At 39.8% G+C, this 20,721-nt stretch overlaps 1 protein-coding gene across 3 annotated transcripts in view; it reads right to left on the bottom strand.

Moving 5' to 3' along the window:
- The window catches only part of LOC105920415 (centromere protein Q), a 28,978-nt gene that overhangs the window by 7,872 nt on the left and 385 nt on the right, over positions 1-20,721 (bottom strand). For all 3 annotated transcript variants that reach the window (XM_036136592.1, XM_021312577.2, XM_036136593.1), the window contains 2 exons: positions 20,589-20,649; positions 20,384-20,498 (listed from right to left, as the gene is read on the bottom strand). In XM_036136592.1, the coding sequence (XP_035992485.1) occupies positions 20,384-20,498; positions 20,589-20,649 (176 nt within the window). The remainder of the gene's footprint in view (positions 1-20,383; positions 20,499-20,588; positions 20,650-20,721) is intronic.

The following is a 20,721-nucleotide window of genomic DNA, read 5'->3' as shown; positions in this document are numbered from 1 at the left end:
CCTTGCATATGATTGGATAAGCCACTTGTCTGTCATCTTTATCGACGTGCTATTTCAACCACTCACACCGAAGCTAACCCGTGACACTGTGAGAGCGACGCAGGAAAAAACAAAACATCCCAAATCCGGCCGCGAGAAGGGCGAAAACATTGTTTCCACCAACAAAAGCCTTCAGAGCCGTTCTCTGATGTTCTTTTAATGAAACAATATTAGGTAGATTGGACAACACGGAAGTAATAGCAGCAATGTTAACACTTGCTGCAGACCGCTGCAGCTGATCCAGAACGCTGCTGCCCGCGTCCTCACTAAGACTAAGAAAGTAGAGCACATAACCCCAGTTCTAAAGTCCTTACACTGGCTCCCTATATCTCAGAGAATAGACTTTAAAATACTTCTGTTAGTCTATAAATCCCTAAATGGCTTAGCATCTAAATACATTACTGTTAGGTTTAAACACCAAACATCTTATTCAGCAACCTGCACAAAGAAGACACAGAGAATCAGTTATGTTTATCTTGCAAGGAGAGGGCTCGGAGATTGCTCAGTTTACAATCCTCCAAACCACTCTGAAGCAGTCTCCGCTCGCCAGGCTTTTTATTGAAAATTGGAACGCCCTAGTTACACAGGATTTCAACTGCTGAGGGAAGGGGAACAAACCAGTTGAAATCTATTAGGCAGGGAACCAATACACAACAACAGCATTCATTGTTATGGGAGTAACTTCTTTATCTTCCACAGGCAGCTGCAAGATACAATTGGGTGCAACCTGCAACTGCTCGCATGCTTGTGTTCTGATATAAGGAGAAATAACACTTCAGTAATAAGTATAATATAATATTGTAAATGGTCAAGAATGTTATTAGTAAAATATAAGATTGCATAGTGATTTAGTTGTTATAAGTGAAACATAATATAACTAGAATATAGATTAAAAGTAGAATAACTATAATAAATCCAACATTACCCTCCTGTTTATTCACTTTAAGCTATGTTTCATCCTTTATTGGTCTCTTCTTGTCAGATTTTCAACCATAAATTCATTCACAACTTAAAGGTTACACCCAGAGGTCGTCACAGTCGTCGGGATCAGGATACAGGTCTGGAAGATTAAGAGATGTCTCTTCGTCTTCATTTTCAGAATCAGCTGGTGATTTTTTAGTTGCAAGCAGCGCATACATTTCCTCTTTTATGGGCTGTATGGCTGTTGTTATCACTCTAGTGCACAATGTTCTTATACACTGAATACAACAACATCCACATAAGGTCAGAATAGCTGCAAACACAGCAATAGACATTAAAATTGATACCACTAGCTGTTTGTATTTTCCAAACACTTCTCCAAAGCCATCCCACATAGATGTATCAACTCCAGAATGGTCTTTCATTTTGCTGTTTAAGGAACGGAGGCCTTCTAGGGCCTTTGTCAAGCTGCCATCTGCCGCAGTATTATTTGGAATAAAGGTACAACACTGTTCTCCAAAGATGGCACAGACACCTCCTTTTTCTGCTAGGAGCATATCAACAGCAATTCTGTTCTGGAAAGCCATTATAGAGGTAGCTGACAGTTGTTCATGGATGGCTGCAAAAACTTGTTCTGTTTTATTACCTAATCTCTGAACGTTATAATGGATGTAGTTGATTCTGTCTACGTTTTTATTTATAGTGCACCACCAACAAATAAAAGATTCAAATCCTGCTGCAATCTGATTTACGATTTTGTACTCATCTGGAACTCCGCGGGGAACTCCTATGCTATCAATATAAGTTGGATCGTCCTCACTCCAACCTTGTACTGCTCTCTTGTTTCTTTTTTGCCAAGTGTGTGGAAAAACACTTTTCACCGCGGTCAATAATTCCCGTACTGTAAGTGGAGTTATAGAAACTGGCAAAATAATTGTCACAGATGCACAAAGGCCAATGGTGTTATAAGGGAGTTTGTCAAAAAATCTATTATCACCACACCACCACCAGATGTCACTACGTGCTACAGGTTTGAAAGTTATGTTTACTGAAAGTATTTCTGTACACTGGGTCTCATTTAACTTTCCTAATTTTTTGCCTGATCCAGTTCTATTTACACATGTGAAGTTACCTGGAGCCACATGTTTTGAAAACAGCGGTTTTCCTTTATCTTCAGTAGTTAGAGGGTAAATAGTGTCCCAGAATGTACAGTTTCCAGAAGGCACTGTGTTATTCATTATTTCAGTCAGACATTCAGGAGTCATTGTTGCTGGTACAACCTGTAGCAAGGGTCTGGGACCCATACAAACTAAACAACCTGTGGATACAGTATGAGCAGCTTGTTCCACCATTAAAAGCCAATTATTACTTTTTCCGGACATTCCTGTGGTAATTTTGAACCAATCATCTGCAGTAGGATCTACATATATGTGTGGAGTTATTGGAGAGACAGTTTTTTGTCCTAAAGTAACTTCAGGCATCATTATTGTTGTCAGGTTTGGGCAGAAAAACAAGGTAATGCACGGATCTGTCTGGTGAGGGCGCCAAATACACAGGGCTAAACCATGACAGGGAGGATCTTTAAATTTTCTGAAACTGGCTGGTTTTCCAAAAGGTTTATGGGTGGTATTTATCGTCAGGAAAATAGTATTACTGGCATCAGTTAGTTTCACCTTTCCTTTCCACTGTCTGGCAATGTTACTCGTACCATATGTGTTTTGTCTCCACGTATGATCTGTTGTCTCAAACACATTTTCCCAATTGTGCCCTGTCTGTTTCATTCCTGTGCCATCTAAATACCATTTGTAACCTTTCCAATCAGAAGCTTTGTAACCTCCTATCTTGAATTGGTCTTTATTAAAACTAATCACAGTCCGGATCTTATTATTCTGATAACAAAAATATAGCTCTTCAGTTCTTTTGTCATCTTTCGACTCTTTACATGGATTTTGTAATAGTTTCATAATTTGGGAAGGTTTAGGATTGTAGTAGCCCACTCTTCTTGGTTCTCTGGCTTTTTTAGTTCCATAAGGAATTTGAGGTTCCCATAGCCATATAACTACTGCTGCCACGGTTAGGATGGCTATCCCCAACCACACAAGTCTTTTCCCTTTTTCAGTTAGCATTCTGTTTGCAGATTGAAATCCTTCCTAAAGACCCCTCGGCAGAGGTGTGGACAATCTTCACCGATTTGAGACGATTGTATACTAGAAATACAACCCCCTTTGTACAACGGACTTACTCTGAGGGTCGTTGAAGAATTACAATACTACAACAGATACCACAAAGCAATCACTAGGAGGCAGACTAATACAGTCAAATTGAATGATATAATGGAAATTGTGACTTTATGATTTAATGATTCTTTTGCAATGTGTTAAGTGAATCCACGTGCTCCGCTCTGCAATCTTTACAGCAGTTCCAGTGGTCAGCAAAACCTGGAAAGGTCCTTCCCACTTAGGTGCATGCCAATGTTTCTTCTTTATGCTTTTTATCAGAACCCAGTCCCCTGGTTCAACTAACTGGTTTTCTTGTGGAGACACAGAAGTTGTAACACTGTCAGTTTGTTCTGTCACTTGTTTCTGTTTTTCCAGCATTTTTCTCATATAGTCTGCTAGAGTGCTTTCATCGTCAGTTTCCCATTTGTTCTCAAAATAGGGCAGTCTATATGGTTTACCAAACACCATTTCATAGGGTGTCAGGCCATTTTTGCTAGTAATGTTTATGTGCAGTTTAACAAGGTCTAGGCACTGAGTCCACGGCCTTCCTGTTTCTTCCGTGCACTTTCTTAGTCTGTTCTTTATTGTTCCGTTAGTTCTCTCAACTAACCCTGTGATCCATTATCACTGTAGATTTTTTCTGGTATCCCATAACGAGGGATAATGTCTTTACATAAAGCTTTTGCCACTGTTAACGCATCTGGATGTTTTGTGGGAAATAGTTCTATCCATTTGGAAAATGAATCAACTATTACCAGACAATATTTTTTTTTTCCTTCACCAGGACTTAATTCAATAAAGTCCATGTGTAGATGTTGAAACGGATAATCAGGTTTTGGAAACTGACCTCTTTTTGGTCTCAGGTTCCCCTGAGCATTGTGTTTTGCACATATCAGACATGATCTACAAAATTTTTTGAATAAGAATTAAACCCATAGGTGGTGTATACTTTGTTTATTAACCCCATAAGAATTAAACCCATAGGTGGTGTATACTTTGTTTATTAACCCCATAAGAATTAAACCCATAGGTGGTGTATACTTTGTTTATTAACCCCACCATCCCTCCTGTTGAGACATGGGACTTCCCATGGCTCAAAATTGCTGCCCATTTATAAAGGTTTTTGGGCAGAATGGGTTTATTTGCCGGTCAGGTGTACAAGCCATTTGTCTGTACAGCACCGTTGCGCTGCCACCTAAGACTGAAGTCATAAAATGACCTTTACAGTCTACCATTTGGATGAACTGTTTGTTGTAATCAGGCAGAGCAAGCGTGCAGCTGCTTACTAGGGCCTGCTTAATGCTGCAGAAGGCTTCTTCTGCTTCAGGGGTCCATTTTAGGCTGTCAGACATTTGTAGTTTCTTTTTTTTTTTTTTTTTATGAGTTTACAGGCTTCAGTCAAGGCCACTAATTCTGCAGCTTGGGCAGAGTAGTGCTGTGGCAAAGAAAAAAAACTGTTAGTACTGTGTCAGCGGTGACTACAGAGTAGCCAGTTCTTGTTTTGCCTTTGTCATCCTTTTTGGATGAGCCATCTACAAACAATGTTTCTCCCTCAGTCAGGGGAACGTCCTTCAGATCAGCCCTGCTTTTGGCTGTCTGTTCGGCTAAGGCTTGACAGTCATGATGCTCGCCATCAAATTATCTAATTTAGAGAATGTGTTTACATTAAAGAAATACTTTGGGATCTGCCCTTTAATTTTTCCAAATCCTTTTTTGTTCCTGTTTATTTCTGTCGCTCTGCAAAGTTTAACTTCTGTGGTAAAACGATTTAAACCAGTAACATTCTTCATAAATTCTTAAACATCAGCAACTCCATCTGAGGATAACTGTAAAACTGATACATGACTAGACGTAGGGCTGATAAAATCTGTCTAATCAACCGGGTTGTACTTTTACCAAACAGCTTTAAGTTCCATTTTAACTTTTAACTTTTGTTTCTGCTAACTGGTGATTCCTAGACCTACAATTAGCAGAAGTTGTTAGTGAGCTAATTCCTGCTTTCCTTAGATCAACCAGATTTAAGTCTAGTGTATTATATTTAAACTAGGGCTTTCAAACTATTAAAATTTTAATTTCAATTAATCTCGTATTCTATCTTTTTATTTCTGAAAGTATAAAAGCTCATTTGGGAATTTTAATATGCACTTTTGCAATAAACCACACTAGTTAAAATTATGCTTATACAAAAACTTTTTCTTTTTAGGTACTTTTCAGAATTGGAATGACAACATTCTGGTGCCATAAAATGATGAACTATAGCCAATAATGAGCTAAATCACAAATCATAACGCCCTGATGTTTACACAATGTATAAACAAATGAGTGAATAAATAAATATTTCATGCTGAAATATTTTTTAACTCCTAAACACAGATATAAGTTTTATTATTCATTTATTATTTACTCTCTTTCTCAAACACATATTCCTGAGCGGTCCCTAAGTTTGTCAATGCAGAGACAGCAAGTCTGTCCCTAGAGGGGAGGGCTGCGCCCTGAGCAGCAGGCGGGACATATCAACTATCAGTGACCAATCCTCGGCTGTTTTCAGCGAAGTTGGGCTGTAGGTGTAGTAACAGATGACGCGCATGGTTGATGGGTGTTTCTAATAATGTGTTGTTCCTGGGGGTGTCACCAGGAACCGTTAATTCTTCGTCCAACACATTCAGATGTTTAAATCATGGTCAGGTTTGTTTATCATATCTATTGTCCTGCTTTAGGTCAAACTGTCCCCCCGAGGTTCGCCTCAGCTCAGTGTAAAAAGTCTCCCCTACACATAAACCATCCAGCTCCACTTCTCCCCTATAATCTCCCCATATGCTGTTTGCCAAGTTAATAAAGTTATAACATTACAATATAAAAAGACCCTACTCTATTATTTTTACAGCTGTCATGAATCCATTGTCAAATACAAGCTTCGTGCATTAATAGTGTAACTGAATACTTTCCCCACGGCTCTGGTTAACTGTACTCCATAATTAGGCACCCAAATAACACAAAAACAAAACCTTTATCCCCAGTTTCAATCAAATGCATCGTAATTCTCTTACGCTTCAGTTGCTATTCTCAGCTCTGTCATACGCACAAATCTACACACACAGACTTATACACAAAAACCCATTTGCGCACAGACATCAATCTCCGCGGATCCAAGCAGTCTCTCCCCCACTCACTCAAACAAAATGATCTCATTTCCACAGACACAATATGTTGTACAAGACAGACAGACAGCTTGCGCGTAGTGTTCTGCGAGACGTCTCTCTCTTTTTTTTTTATTTTTATACGAAACCTCCTTGTTCTAAAAAACTCCCAGAGTGTTGCTCTGTATTTCCCCTTTAAATTTCCCGATTTATTAATGATAGCCTTCTGGAATTTTAGCTATTTTCTGTTTGTTAAGTCACCTCTTAAACCTGAATTGTATTATTTTACCCATGTAGCTAAATGTTAAATTTGATCAGAGTGGGTCCTGCTGTTTTTATCCAGACTTGGGTCTGGGCAAGACCTTCTTTTGCCATTTGCTTCTCCTTGTTTTTGCATTTTAATTTAAATTTTTCCTGTAGTTCGTTTATGCCAGAAGTGGATAGTTTGCCATTGAAGTTGTACCTTTTTTTTATCTAATAACATAAGGGCACAATTGCTGCTTTATCCTTTTTCTCAACAACTTTCCAATCTTTACATGTAAGTTCTTGAGTAGCTCGCATTTTTGTTCACTTTGTCCCTTTCCCATTTTGGTGAATGTTTGGACCCAGTGGGTTGCAACACCTGCTGTGTTCTAACACTGGGTTTATTTAGACAAGATGACGATCAATAACTGTTTGTGGTAAAACTCACTTCAACCTTCAAGGTGGAGTTTTCTTGCCTACATGCATCCACAAAAGCTCGTCATATTTGTTCTTGCCTGTTTTGGTATGAAATAAAATACCTAGTGGTATTTGTATTTCCTCACACACACACAGTCACACTTTTGAGCTCTTACTTTTAATCTAAAACAGAGGACGCCGCCGTCCTTCACAGAATTTAACTAGTTAGTTTAAACTAGAGGAGTCTGTCCTCCTGCGGACTTTAACTGTTTAGATTTCCTATTTTTTTAAAACAGAGGACTCCGCCGTCCTTCACAGAATTTAACTAGTTAGTTTAAACTAGAGGAGTCTGTCCTCCTGCGGACTTTAACTGTTTAGATTTCCTATTTTTTTTAAAACAGAGGACTCCGCCGTCCTTCACAGAATTTAACTAGTTTGTTTAAACTAGAGGAGTCTGTCCTCCTGCGGACTTTAACTGTTTTTTATCTGCTACCTGATAGTGCCTAGGATTGTCAGGGTTTTATCTTGTTTCTCAGAAAACAGAGGACTCCGCCGTCCTTCACAGAATTTAACTAGTTTGTTTAAACTAGAGGAGTCTGTCCTCCTGCGGACTTTAACTGTTTAGATTTCCTATTTTTTTTAAACAGAGGACTCCGCCGTCCTTCACAGAATTTAACTAGTTAGTTTAAACTAGAGGAGTCTGTCCTCCTGCGGACTTTAACTGTTTAGATTTCCTATTTTTTTTAAAACAGAGGACTCCGCCGTCCTTCACAGAATTTAACTAGTTTGTTTAAACTAGAGGAGTCTGTCCTCCTGCGGACTTTAACTGTTTTTTATCTGCTACCTGATAGTGCCTAGGATTGTCAGGGTTTTATCTTGTTTCTCAGAAAACAGAGGACTCCGCCGTCCTTCACAGAATTTAACTAGTTAGTTTAAACTAGAGGAGTCTGTCCTCCTGCGGACTTTAACTGTTTTTTATCTGAAATGTTCACTCATTCCTCTTTAACGAAATTCTACTCACAATTCTCTGTGTCTCTGGAATTCTTCAACCTTCGGATCCCAGCCCGTAAAGGAGGGACCAGTCCCGGAAAGGGTCTTAGTGCTGTGGCCACAGACTTGCTGGAACCTCACTTTACCTGCTGGGATCGTTAGGTATGTTGAAATCCGGCTCGAAGGACCATTTAATGTTAGGTTTAAACACCAAACATCTTATTCAGCAACCTGCACAAAGAAGACACAGAGAATCAGTTATGTTTATCTTGCAAGGAGAGGGCTCGGAGATTGCTCAGTTTACAATCCTCCAAACCACTCTGAAGCAGTCTCCGCTCGCCAGGCTTTTTATTGAAAATTGGAACGCCCTAGTTACACAGGATTTCAACTGCTGAGGGAAGGGGAACAAACCAGTTGAAATCTATTAGGCAGGGAACCAATACACAACAACAGCATTCATTGTTATGGGAGTAACTTCTTTATCTTCCACAGGCAGCTGCAAGATACAATTGGGTGCAACCTGCAACTGCTCGCATGCTTGTGTTCTGATATAAGGAGAAATAACACTTCAGTAATAAGTATAATATAATATTGTAAATGGTCAAGAATGTTATTAGTAAAATATAAGATTGCATAGTGATTTAGTTGTTATAAGTGAAACATAATATAACTAGAATATAGATTAAAAGTAGAATAACTATAATAAATCCAACAATTACAGACTTGTTATCAGTGTATCAACCCTCCAGACCACTAAGGTCTTCTGGCTCCAGCCTACTCTGCATACCTAGAACCAGAACTAAACACGGAGAAGCAGCATTTAGTTCCTATGCTCCACTTATCTGGAACAAACTTCCAGAAAACTGTAAATGTGCTTAAAGCCTGAGTTCCTTTAAATTAAGATTAAAAACCTATTTGTTTAGGATTGCCTTTAAATGTTCTAGTTAAACTGTTTAATAGTGTTGCACCGATACCGATACCAGTGTCGGCCGGGGCTCTGATCCAGCACTAAAATGGTGGTATCGGTATCGGCGAGTACCAACAAATAGGTCACAGATACCATTTTGATGTTTGTATGTCACTTGAACGCAGCCTTCTCTCTCCCGACACTCACTAGTTCTACTGGATTTTCTTTGTATTAGTCTTTTTCCTGCTTTAATAAGGTAGCAGCTTGACAAAGCCATGTTACTGTTTCACCGTGCTGTGTCTACGGTGAAGCACCCTCGGTGGACCCAGCTCGTTTTACCCAGTCAGGCGACCCCCACTTACTTATTACCTTGAATGTAGGACGCATAAAACAGACAAGTATGCTTTTAGTTATATTTTATCTAGGTAAAGACAGAGAAATAGTTACAGTCACACCAGCGCTGATGGGCCCCTGATCGGCAGGAGGCCTCGAGTGCTCATCACGCAAACATTATAAAGGGATCTCGGGACACACCCATACAAGGGCGGTACACATCCAAACTGTGACATCAGCAGGGAAGCTGCGTCACCTCCAGGGTGGTATCTGATAGATATGTGCCAATCTTTTGGGTCAGTGCCATCTAAGTGTGCCATGCAGTTCTGGGATAAACAGCTCGTTCCACTTGACCTTGTTGATATCCTAACAGACCCCCTGATGATGTGTCATTATGGCACATCACCAAAGATGATCAACCAGTGGAACGACAGCTCTCAGTCTGTCCCTCTCCCAGAACAGTCGGTCATTCCGTCCAGTCCAAGCAATCCAATCACGTCAGCTTCCGGCTTCCAGAGTCCATCCATCTGTGATCTCCATGGCAGTTGATAGTGCGGTTCAGTCTCTGGGGTCACACAATCTCTGCTGGTGTGACTGAAAAGCACTTTGTAAAAACATTCCAGTTGTCCGTTAGCCCCCCCTGTTGGTGTGCCCCAAAGGCACATCACAACGAAAACAGTTCCAAGAAAAGGGCCGGACAAACCACAATGGAAACATCTTAGCATCAATCAGCATGAATACATCATAATTCAGCCTTTTTTACTCAAGCCCACAGTCCAAGCATTTTATCTACAATTTAGGGTTCAACTATTCGAGCTAGGCCTGTTTTAGGTTCCTATGCGCACATTATTTTAAGTTTACTTTAGACTATATAAGCTAAAGGTGTACCTTAATCAAGGCCAAATTCGTCTACTCTACCCCCACCCCAAGAAACCTCCTACTCGGTCCTCCACTCTCCATTCCTATGGAAAACCATCCATCGCTTTCAACCTCACAAATCCAGGAGTACCAGTAGGGGGGAATCATAGGGCAGGCTTAGTCTTCATCACAAAAAACCATCTCTAAGAAATGGCAAAAAAGTGATGGAGCCCCAGTCAAGGGCACTCCCACTCTGGGCCAATCTGAGCGAGAAGACACCCTGTATTGAATCTAAAAATTAGCCTTACCGAATAATATATGGATCTGTGATAGCCATCAGATCCTGGTTCTCTATATAACAAAGCAAAAAGTTAGCAAGAACTGCAGGTCTTGGTGTGTGTGTCTGTAACAGAGAGTTTCCATTCTTAGTCATAAAGCCATAGCGATCATCATAATGCAACATCACAGTATAAACATCATAACACATAAAATCAAACATGGTGATGGAAGTCAGTGGAGAAGAGAAAGGAAAAAATCAGGTTTGTGATATAAAAAGAGTCTGTACGTCAATAACGCAAAGTTAAGGTAGCCTTCAGGCCATTCAGGCACAAGGCAGAAAATAATCTAATCGCGCTTAGGGTCTCTTCAGGCAACTCCTCCCGTTGAAGAATAGGAAATCAGAGTTCACTGGCTTCTTCATCCCCAGTCCTCTTCTTGGTTCCTCCGCATGGACAAAAACGATTTAGTTGGATGGTAATGAGTGTCCTGTCCTTTTTCAGGCAATAAGCATTTTATCCCCAGGAAAATGCTCTGTTGAGATGGTTGGCAGACACCAAGCCTTGTTTACTGTTGGATAACAGAAACAAGGTGTAATTAGTGTTCTTATCAAGACTCCCAATCCTTCTTTCATTTACCTTCTTCAAACACTTTCACATCCAGATATTTCCGTTCACAATTATTGTGCTCTTAGCTTAACCTCCTTTACTGTAATCATTAGATCTTGCATTACCCTTATATAAAAGGAGAAATCCGAAAGTTCAACGTTATCTGCAGCAGCATTACTCTATAATGCTTTCCCATGTGTGTCTCACCTTACAATTGTCCAACAGTTGAACAATCTCTGCAATAGAAATTTATCATCATATGTTTCACTGTGACTAGTTTATCTCAATTTATTTAGCACACAAGGAATTGTATCAAAACCTTTCAGAAACTTCTTACTGAACCAGCTCCAAAATACTTCACATTTTTCTAAAAGGTCCAACAGAAAAACCCTTAAGTTTGTAAAAGAAAGCTCCACTATATATATTTGCAGAATAATGTTGTGATGTTAATAAGAAGCAGCCCTATGTACTTCTTGTCTTATTTTGAAAAGCTCAGCTAAGAGAAAGGAAGTGTGTGCATGCCCCTCGCCCACACGGAGTTGTGATTGGTTGCTATTCAGGAAATGGGTGTAGCCCAGGGCGGAGACAGGAAGTAGTTCTGTGAATCACTTTCAGCTTGACGTGCATCAACCCAAAAGACTTGTAGTTGAATGCGCCCTCCACCTGAAGCGAAGAGCAATTCTAACCCCATTAATTCTTGATTTTTTAATCACTTCTGCTTGTTTTAACAGACAGCTTTTGTAAGCGACCCTGGTTTTTATCTTATGTCCCCCTGTTTGAATCTTGTTTGAAACAAACCTTTAAACTGTAGTATGCTGTGAGCAGTAACTCATTGTTGCTTATTAAACACATCGCCCCCTGACCATGTAAGAAGCTCCATACTGCTCTAGGTCTTTAAACCTTTTTCAGTCATTCAACATTAGTTTAATTGATAATACATCCAAGCATAATTATATCCCCAAGTAAATCAACCCTTTAACAAGTATTTAGTTCTTGTTCTCATGTGTTTAGTTTATCCTTGAAAAACTTTAAGCAGACATTACTCCGAGTGATTTTCTTACATTTTCATACATTTATTATTATTACCTTTGTGATCTTATATCACCCAGTGATCTATAAATCCTTATTTTATGTTTGCACCGTCTTGTCCCAGCAGATTAAAAATTCCCATTTTAGAATTTGCTTTTTTGTTTCATCAATCACTGTCTGTTGTGATTATTGAAGAAATTGTGCAGTTCCTTTAAACCCTCTTAAATATTGACCACCCGTTGGTAAATGATCAGCTTTAAGTTTTGCCCTTTATCTAGTTCTTTGTTTAGCCTTAGTATCTGCTCCTTAAATTGATGAATAGTGGAATTCTTTGTATAAACACTTCTCTGTGTCCGTATTTGTTTTGGCCTCTATAATTTTGTTTTTTGCATTTTAAGTGTGAACCTGGTCAGGATAGAGAAAGTCATCTCCGATGCTCCTTTTGGCAATCCCAGCAAACCCAGACATAAAATTGTTCACAGTCAGTGTTAGGTTATAGGTAATCCCTGTGGGAACACGACGTCGTCTCCTTTGTTCAACCTGGTTCCAAGCGCCTGGGTCATCGAAACACTCCACCACCTGCGACAAATCTCTGACATTTTCAAACCACAGCAGCAATTCCTGGGTGTCCACACCCCCTGTCTGAAATGTCTCTCGTCGTAAGCCCAGGCTTTCAGTTTCTCTCCTGTTAAGTGTCCCCCTTTAGAGCCCATTTACCCCAAAGAGTCCAAGAGTGTGTTTTAGGTGCGTTTCCTGAACGCCAACCTCTCCATGTCATGTTCGTGAAACCTTGTAGTTGAATTCCATCACCTGTGAAGCAAAGCAGTCATGCATAGTTCTTTTCAAGATTTTCTTTATCACAGCAGTAGTGTCACTGTCTGATGCCATTGCAGCTCTGATGTTCCTCAGAGCCAACCTTCATGCATTGATATCATGTTGGAGCTGTTATCCTCATCTTGTGTCCAGGAGTCGCTTCTGCTGTCCTGACCAGACACCAAACGTCCAACTAATCTAATTGACCTCATTACTTTTCTGCATGTACAAGAGGACGATCGTTAGATTATCCTGGTCTAAAAGACCACTAGGTTAATAGATGACTAAACTATGTTTATGTGGGTTTTTTTCTTCTGGATGTTTTAACATTTAGTTAAAGAACAACTATTGTGCTATTTTGTGTTCAAACAGATAGTTGTTAAGTCTCCTCACACCTTTTAGGTAACTGCGTACAATTCCAAACTATTTACATTGGTGCTTTAATCCTAATTTACCCAAGTTATTTATTAGAATAAGGCATTATTCTAAACCTGCAGTTATTCTGCTTATATTGAAAAATTAGCTTGCTCACTCGTTCGTTCAGTCGGTTATGCTATTAACTGTTGCTGTAATGCCTACTTTAACTTTTTCGCCCACTAGTTTTTTCATGATCATAATTATCGCCCATTGATGTAATAGCATACATTGTTCTTATCCACTTTCCTTTTACGTTTAGACGGCCCCTCTATGTAATTCCCTTACTGTAATCCCCAATATAAGTTGTCAAACCTTTTAGGTTTAGCATAATTACTTAAGCTGCTCTATGCTCTCATCCCGTAACTTAATATTTTGGTGCAAAATGGATGTCTTTTAGCGGTTCCCCCTATTTCTTCTCATGCATGATGTATTTTATGAAGCTTATTGTATCTCAAAGGTGCCTCTTTGAATCTTATTCAAAACCCCCTGTGGGGTTAATAAAATTCCAAAACATATCTATATGTACTTTAAATGATTTAAATAAAAACTTTGTTAGAAAAGTAAAAGAAAATCCCTCTTATTAGCGGCCCAAAATCTCTACCAGCTTTGTTTCCAGACCAGTACCACTTGTCCGAATGCGTTTGACCCTCTTATCGCTCGCTAATAACAGCTCTGACTTAAAACAATTAACATCCTAGGGGTTTAATAATAATCTTGATTGCTTTTAATCTGAAAGTTTTCTTCTAAGCGCACCCGCCAATGTGTATGTTTCTAATGTGTGTTTCGTGTTTTAATTATGTGCAGGAAAATCTGATGTGAAATGCAGAAGGGGTGTCTGCCAACTCATCTTTGTTTCGTGTTGCGGTCCATTGAAGGTTATCCGATGCCTCTGTCTTTGCCCCCGCAATTAGTTGTCCATTTTCAGTCCTCATGTCTCAGTTCAGTACCACAACATCGTTCCAGGACGAGCATTGTTCATGAATCTTCTTTCTCCAACCGTTGTGTCTGAAACCACAATGAATTCTGCCAGCATTTTGCCAATATGGATTTTGTCCAAAATCAAATTTTCCAATACAAGAATTGTCTATCTTCATCCGTAGTGTAGTGTAAATAAGTTGAAAAGAAAAAATCAAAACAAAAATTACAAGAAAACTGTCTCAAAACAAAATCAACCACATCGTTCCCTCTGAAACAAAATTATTCTTGAAGTTTTTCACCTTTACCCCAGATCTTGATCCCTTAAAAATTTATCCAAGCAAAATATTTTACAGACAGTTCAACCTCTTTGTATAAGTTCATTAATAAAAAACATTTCTCTTAACTTTGTAGCATCACATTCCCCATTACTGATTTTTTTTTTTTTTTTTTTTTTTGATTAAAAACTGGATTAGGCAGGAGTCAAGTACATCACCTTTTTCTCCGTCCTCTGGACCACTGTGGCACCGCTTGGTACTAACTTGTCTCTGAGAATGCCTAAAAAGAGACTAAAATCTCTCCGTTAGCACATTCCAATTATATATGACCAGGTTTCCTTGCAAGAAAAAGCAGAGAACAGGATAGAAATGTTAATGTGAGTCAGTGGAGAGTGGAACAGTTGGAAGAGGTACATGAACAATTTCCAAAGCCACCTTCTTACCTCTAGAAGGATACTGAATACTGAATTGTACTTTATAAATAAATTTGCCTTGCCTTGCCTAGAAGGTCTCGATATTACCTGCCATAAGTTTGTTAAAACTTAGCATAATTTGGTCACTTTTGTCAATCCCTGCACGTCCATTTTAGATCATGACTTCTTACCATACGGCCTGAAAGAGCTCACTTTCCAGAGACTTCTGTTGGAACAAGGTGGCCTTACAGTTTCATCTCACATCATCTGAAAGAAGTAACTCAGAGAAAAACAATTCTGTTAGTGTATTAGGTGACAAAAGAAAACCTGGTCTTTCTAGTGTCTTGGTTCTTAACGTGATGTGTCTAAGTTCTTGGTTGGTCCAGGGGAGGTAGGAATCTCTTGTTCCTTTTCTTTCAGCGTTTTTGTAGTAATACTTCTCCTTTTCTTAAATTATCTGCCGAACAACCTTAAATATTGTCACTTTTTTGTCACTGGTGATGCAAAAATTAAAGCAAAGGAATCATTTAACAAAGAAATAATCAAAATACACAAAACAATAAAAACCCGAAAGTAAAAATTCTCCTAAAGCGTGCATTATGTGTGTTCCAATATCTTTTAGCATTCTTTTGATTTCTTTCTAGCTCTTTCGATCATGCAAACTTAGTTATTAATGCTTTTCAATCTTTAAATGGTCAAGGGTGAAACTTTAAAGCAACCATTTTCTCTTTCAGGCTTTTGAGCTTCTAGTGTTTTTCTATACATGATAAGAGTTTTCCCCGTAATTCAGCACATTGAGAAAGCTTACCCAAAAACAAAGAGATTAGAAGTAGAATCTAACTCTTCACAAGCTGGCTTTATTTCATTCTTTCCCTCTGACATACTTTTCGTGCCCCCAGGCCAGAACACACAGACCCAGCCTTGCCATAACATTCAGATGTTTACATCATGGTCAGATTTGTTTATCATATCTTTTGTCCTGTTTCAGATTAAACTGACCCTCTGAGGCTTGCCTCAGCTCAGCATAACTGATAACATCAGATGCTTTTGTAACCGATGACATGCTTAATGTGGCCTTGTGATACTTCTCAAAATTTCTCATTAGCTGCATTCAAATCCCCAGTAAAAATAAATAAAATAAATTAATACAGAACCCTTAGAAAAGCAACCATATTTAGTCCCATACAGTCTGTTTAAAGCAGTTTGTCTCATCTATTTAAATCAAAAATCATGTATATCTTAGTGCTCTTAAATTCTTCTTTTTAGGCAGCTGTAAAATCCTTTTCTCCCAAACATTCTCCCATATGCTCCCCATATGCTGTTTGCCATTTTATTAATGTTCTAAAATTACAATATAAAAGCTTTTTCTCTGTTATTATTTCAGCTGTCATGAATTCATTGACAAACACAAGCCAAGCACAATCTAATAGCATAACTGAATACAGCCCTAACGCCTCTGGTTGCTGTACTGCATATTTAAGCTCCAAACAACAAAAACTTTTATCCCCAGTCCCAAGTATTTCTTACAGCCCTGGGATATTTTCTGTAGACACGTTAGCATATCTCAGTGTAACAATTTAATTTGGCCGGATGTTTAATGTGGGAAGAAAACAAACTGTTATTGAAATCTCTCTTTACCTTTCTTCAGCTTTTAGTTAACGTAGTTCATGATTAAAAACGTCATTTGAATTACGGAGCTGCAGTTCTCCCAAAACAAATGAACATTCTGAAACCATGAACATCACACAGACGAACGTTTAGTTACATACGATACACAAATACATACATTTACATACAAAGATGACATTCAGACAGACAAACACGTGCAGGCCTGCTTTTTCTGACTGTCTTAAATAGTTCTATGTTTTTCATAGTTTTTAAACGTCTATAGCAACGCCGAAAGATGTATTTTCAACGTGTTAAGTTCCCGCTTAGTTTAAAAGTGGAGAGCTTGCGCTGGCTACGACCCCCGAATGTTTCGTCCAAACACGGTTTTACTCTTCAGCCCCGCAAGGATACAACTCTGTGTCTCGCAGACACCTGGACGCTTACCCCTTTTTGAAAGTTATACGTTGCATTTAATAGTTACGAACAATTTTATCCACAACGGAAGTCCCAGTCGGTCCCCACGTAAACGCTTCCCCGGTGCAACGCCCTTTTAGTTCCGTTTCCGTTTCCTTTTTATTTTTTATTTTATTAAAAACTTTCGCTTTTCTTTTTCTTATTAATCCAACTGCCCCGACCAACTGGTTGCACTTTGAACACCCCCCTGCGCCAAAAACCCCCAAAACAAAACAAAACACAAATACATTTATCTGTAACCTCACTTACACACAAAGACCCATTTGCACACACACACACAGACACACTCAATATCCGCGGATCCAAGCAGTCTCTCCACCACTCACTCTGACTCAATAATCTCATTTCAACAGACACAATATATTGTACAAGACATGACGAAGGCAACAATATCAGACAGACAGCTTGCGCGCAAACTTTCAACATTCTGTTCACATATGCTGAAGCCGTCTCCCCTGCCCAACGTGTAGTGTCATTTAAAAAGGCCAGAATCCGTACTTACTGGATAAAAATGTCCTCAATGTGCTCCAAAGTTGCCGTGCCACTGGGGCCAAAGGAGCAGCTGTTCCTAGTACGTCAGTTCCAGCAGAGACTTCAACCGCATGTACCTCTTGTGGTTCCAGGTATGCTGATAAGCCAGTCCTCACATCACCAATAGCCAATACATACCCGCTTAAAGTCTCCACGAATGCTTGGATCCAAAGGTGCGCCCCTTTTCTGGGATCAGGGAACATGTGCCTCAGATGAACGTTGTCAGCACATGAAAGAGGGCTGTAACCAGCTGCATTCACCTGTCCTGTAGCACTGTGAGTCTGAAACAATGGCAGTTGCACACTTTGTTTTGTTGCAGGTAAAGAAAGATCAGTTTCGCTAGAATGCAGGTTACATCTGGGTCTTACGTCACCGCTTATGTGTCCCCCACATAACACCATACCAGGCACCTGCACCGAAGGGTCTGATGAAGTCACCACACTCCTGGCCTTGGATAACAGTTCTCCCTTATCACCATGCAGATTGTTTTGCATAGTTGTGTACTTACCTTCTTGTTTGAAAGAAGATGATTCCCTTACCCCCTGCAGATTTTCACTCTCTTGTTGTTTGTCGAGGCCTGAGAAGCAAATGCTGAAATACAGTTCAGTTAGTTTTATCAAGCCTGCTATTTTGATGTCCTCTTTTTGGTATTTTTCTCGAGCAAACTCACCTGCATCACCCGTTTCTACTTGTGCTAGGGCTAATCTATTTTTTAACATCTGCAAATAGTAAGTGCACATTTTGGCCTCTGGTGGTGACCCTTCTGTATCACCAAAAACCCCGTCTCTTCTCATTTTTTCACACCACTCCTCAAATTGTTTTAAATGGTTTTCAGCATCTTTGTGTGGGAAGTTTGCCATTATGCTCCTTTTTCCTGTCTCCAGCAGTGTTCCTAAAGAACCCCCCTGGAGCTCATTTTCTGCCTGATTCTCAGCCATTCCAGCACTCACACGTCTTGGCCAACCTGCTGGGACAGCGTCCTGACCCCGGTCCAATGAGAGCTTATTTTTTATCTCTCAGACACCAAAACTTATTATGTTCCTATATGCCTTATTATTGTGTTTTTACACGGCAGTTTCAATGAGCCAGTGTACTCAGGATGAGAAGGCCCTTACCCTTCACTTCCACAGCTCAAAGATAGTAACGTGTCTCACACACACACACACACACACCCACACACTTTCTGGCCAAGCTTTAGTTAACTCTGTACGTACTTTTTTCAAATACCTTTGGATTGGCTGCTTTTAAAGTTCTTTAAGAGAACTTTTTTGGAACCATTGAAACCAAAAATCCAACTCTTATGCGCTCTGTAGGTACCCTTTAACTTACCTTTTTCAAATATCTTTGGATTAGCTGCTTTTAAAGTTCTTTAAGAGAACTTTATTGGAGCCATTGAAACCAAAAATCCAACTCTTACGCGTTCTATAGGCACATATAATTGGATTAGCTGCTTTTAAAGTTCTTTAAGAGAACTTCTGGAACTATCGAAACCAAAAATCCAACTCTTACGCGTTCTATAGGCACATATAATTGGATTAGCTGCTTTTAAAGTTCTTTAAGAGAACTTCTGGAACTATCGAAACCAAAAATCCAACGGCTTTTTGATCTTTTAAAAGCCACGCGTAATGGCGTGTCTGTCAGAATGGCTGCTTTTATGCTAAACACAGAGGAACACGTATTTTCCTCTGTGCCTAACAAGGGGACCTTTTAAACCCTAAATTCTCAAGGTGCACAGTATTTTCGGAACCCTGGCCAAGGGTTCCCGGACTCTCACCTCTGTGACCGCACGCAAATCCCAAGTTCTTATCGACACGTTTGCAAACAATTATCCTCAAACCTTTCTCTCTGCCTTTAGTAGTACAAAAAGTCGGCCCTCCAGGAAGAAAAAGACACTAGGAGATGAATGAAATCTCCTTACCTTTTTTGTGCGGCCGCACGCTGTGTGTTTTTCTTCCGGAATGGCGTCCTGACCGGAAAACGGAAGGTGGTACGTCGTCCTTTGGGTCCGGGCGGAAACACCATTTTGTTACTGTTTCACCGTGCTGTGTCTACGGTGAAGCACCCTCGGTGGACCCAGCTCGTTTTACCCAGTCAGGCGACCCCCACTTACTTATTACCTTGAATGTAGGACGCATAAAACAGACAAGTATGCTTTTAGTTACATATTTTATCTAGGTAAAGACAGAGAAATAGTTACAGTCACACCAGCGCTGATGGGCCCCTGATCGGCAGGAGGCCTCGAGTGCTCATCACGCAAACATTATAAAGGGATCTCGGGACACACCCATACAAGGGCGGTACACATCCAAACTGTGACATCAGCAGGGAAGCTGCGTCACCTCCAGGGTGGTATCTGATAGATATGTGCCAATCTTTTGGGTCAGTGCCATCTAAGTGTGCCATGCAGTTCTGGGATAAACAGCTCGTTCCACTTGACCTTGTTGATATCCTAACAGCCATGATACCAATTATTTTACATCCAAGTAGTATGCAGTTCTTCATATATACACATACACATAAATTTCAAAGTAATGGTATCGGTATCGGCCGATACTGCACAGCCAGGTATCGGTATCGGGGCCAAAAAATGGCATCGGCGCAACACTGCTGTTTTAATGAAACATCATCGGTTCAGCTTTGTAGTCCAACTGTTTTTAATGTTTGCTTTTGGTTTCTATTCTCCCATGTTCTATTTTGTTTCTACATTTCATTCCTACTTGCTTTTATTCTGTTTTATTTCCTATATTTTAACCATGTAAAGCACTTTGCATTGTCCTTGTACTGAAATGTGCTATATAAATAAATTTGCCTTGCCTTGCCTGTACAATTACTTTACTGCAACCAGCCGCCTGTCTAGGGTGCTAAATGTTTACAAAAGATATTAGTCATTAATATAATAATTTAAAGACCCGCATGAATGGATAGATAAAGTGCTAAATCATCCGTGTGAAACTCACAGTATGACTAAGTCCAGTATGTTCTCCACAGCAGTGATGGTAGAGCCAGGCATCGGTCCCCAGCTGCCCTGCACTTTCCTTTTCTTTGACACCGAGGAGGAACCCCCTGCAGCCTCTAGGAACAACAAAAAATAGACAAAATACACAATAACAACCAACCTGTTTCCTGCGTTTGAACATTGTAGAGTAAAGAAGCAGCTGTTACTTTTTCTCCCCTTGGGTGGTTTTGAGTGGGTGGTCTTGTCTTTGTCACTTGGCTCCTGGTCCTAAAACACGGGGCAAGGCTCCGATAAGTTAAAAGAGTAAATTCCTCCGGGAAACATTGGTGTGAACGCAAC

The sequence above is a fragment of the Fundulus heteroclitus genome, chromosome 4, assembly GCF_011125445.2.
Source record: "Fundulus heteroclitus isolate FHET01 chromosome 4, MU-UCD_Fhet_4.1, whole genome shotgun sequence".
NCBI lineage: Eukaryota > Metazoa > Chordata > Actinopteri > Cyprinodontiformes > Fundulidae > Fundulus > Fundulus heteroclitus.
The sequence above is the reverse complement of the archived record's forward strand: the minus strand, read 5'-3'. Positions and strand labels throughout refer to the sequence as shown.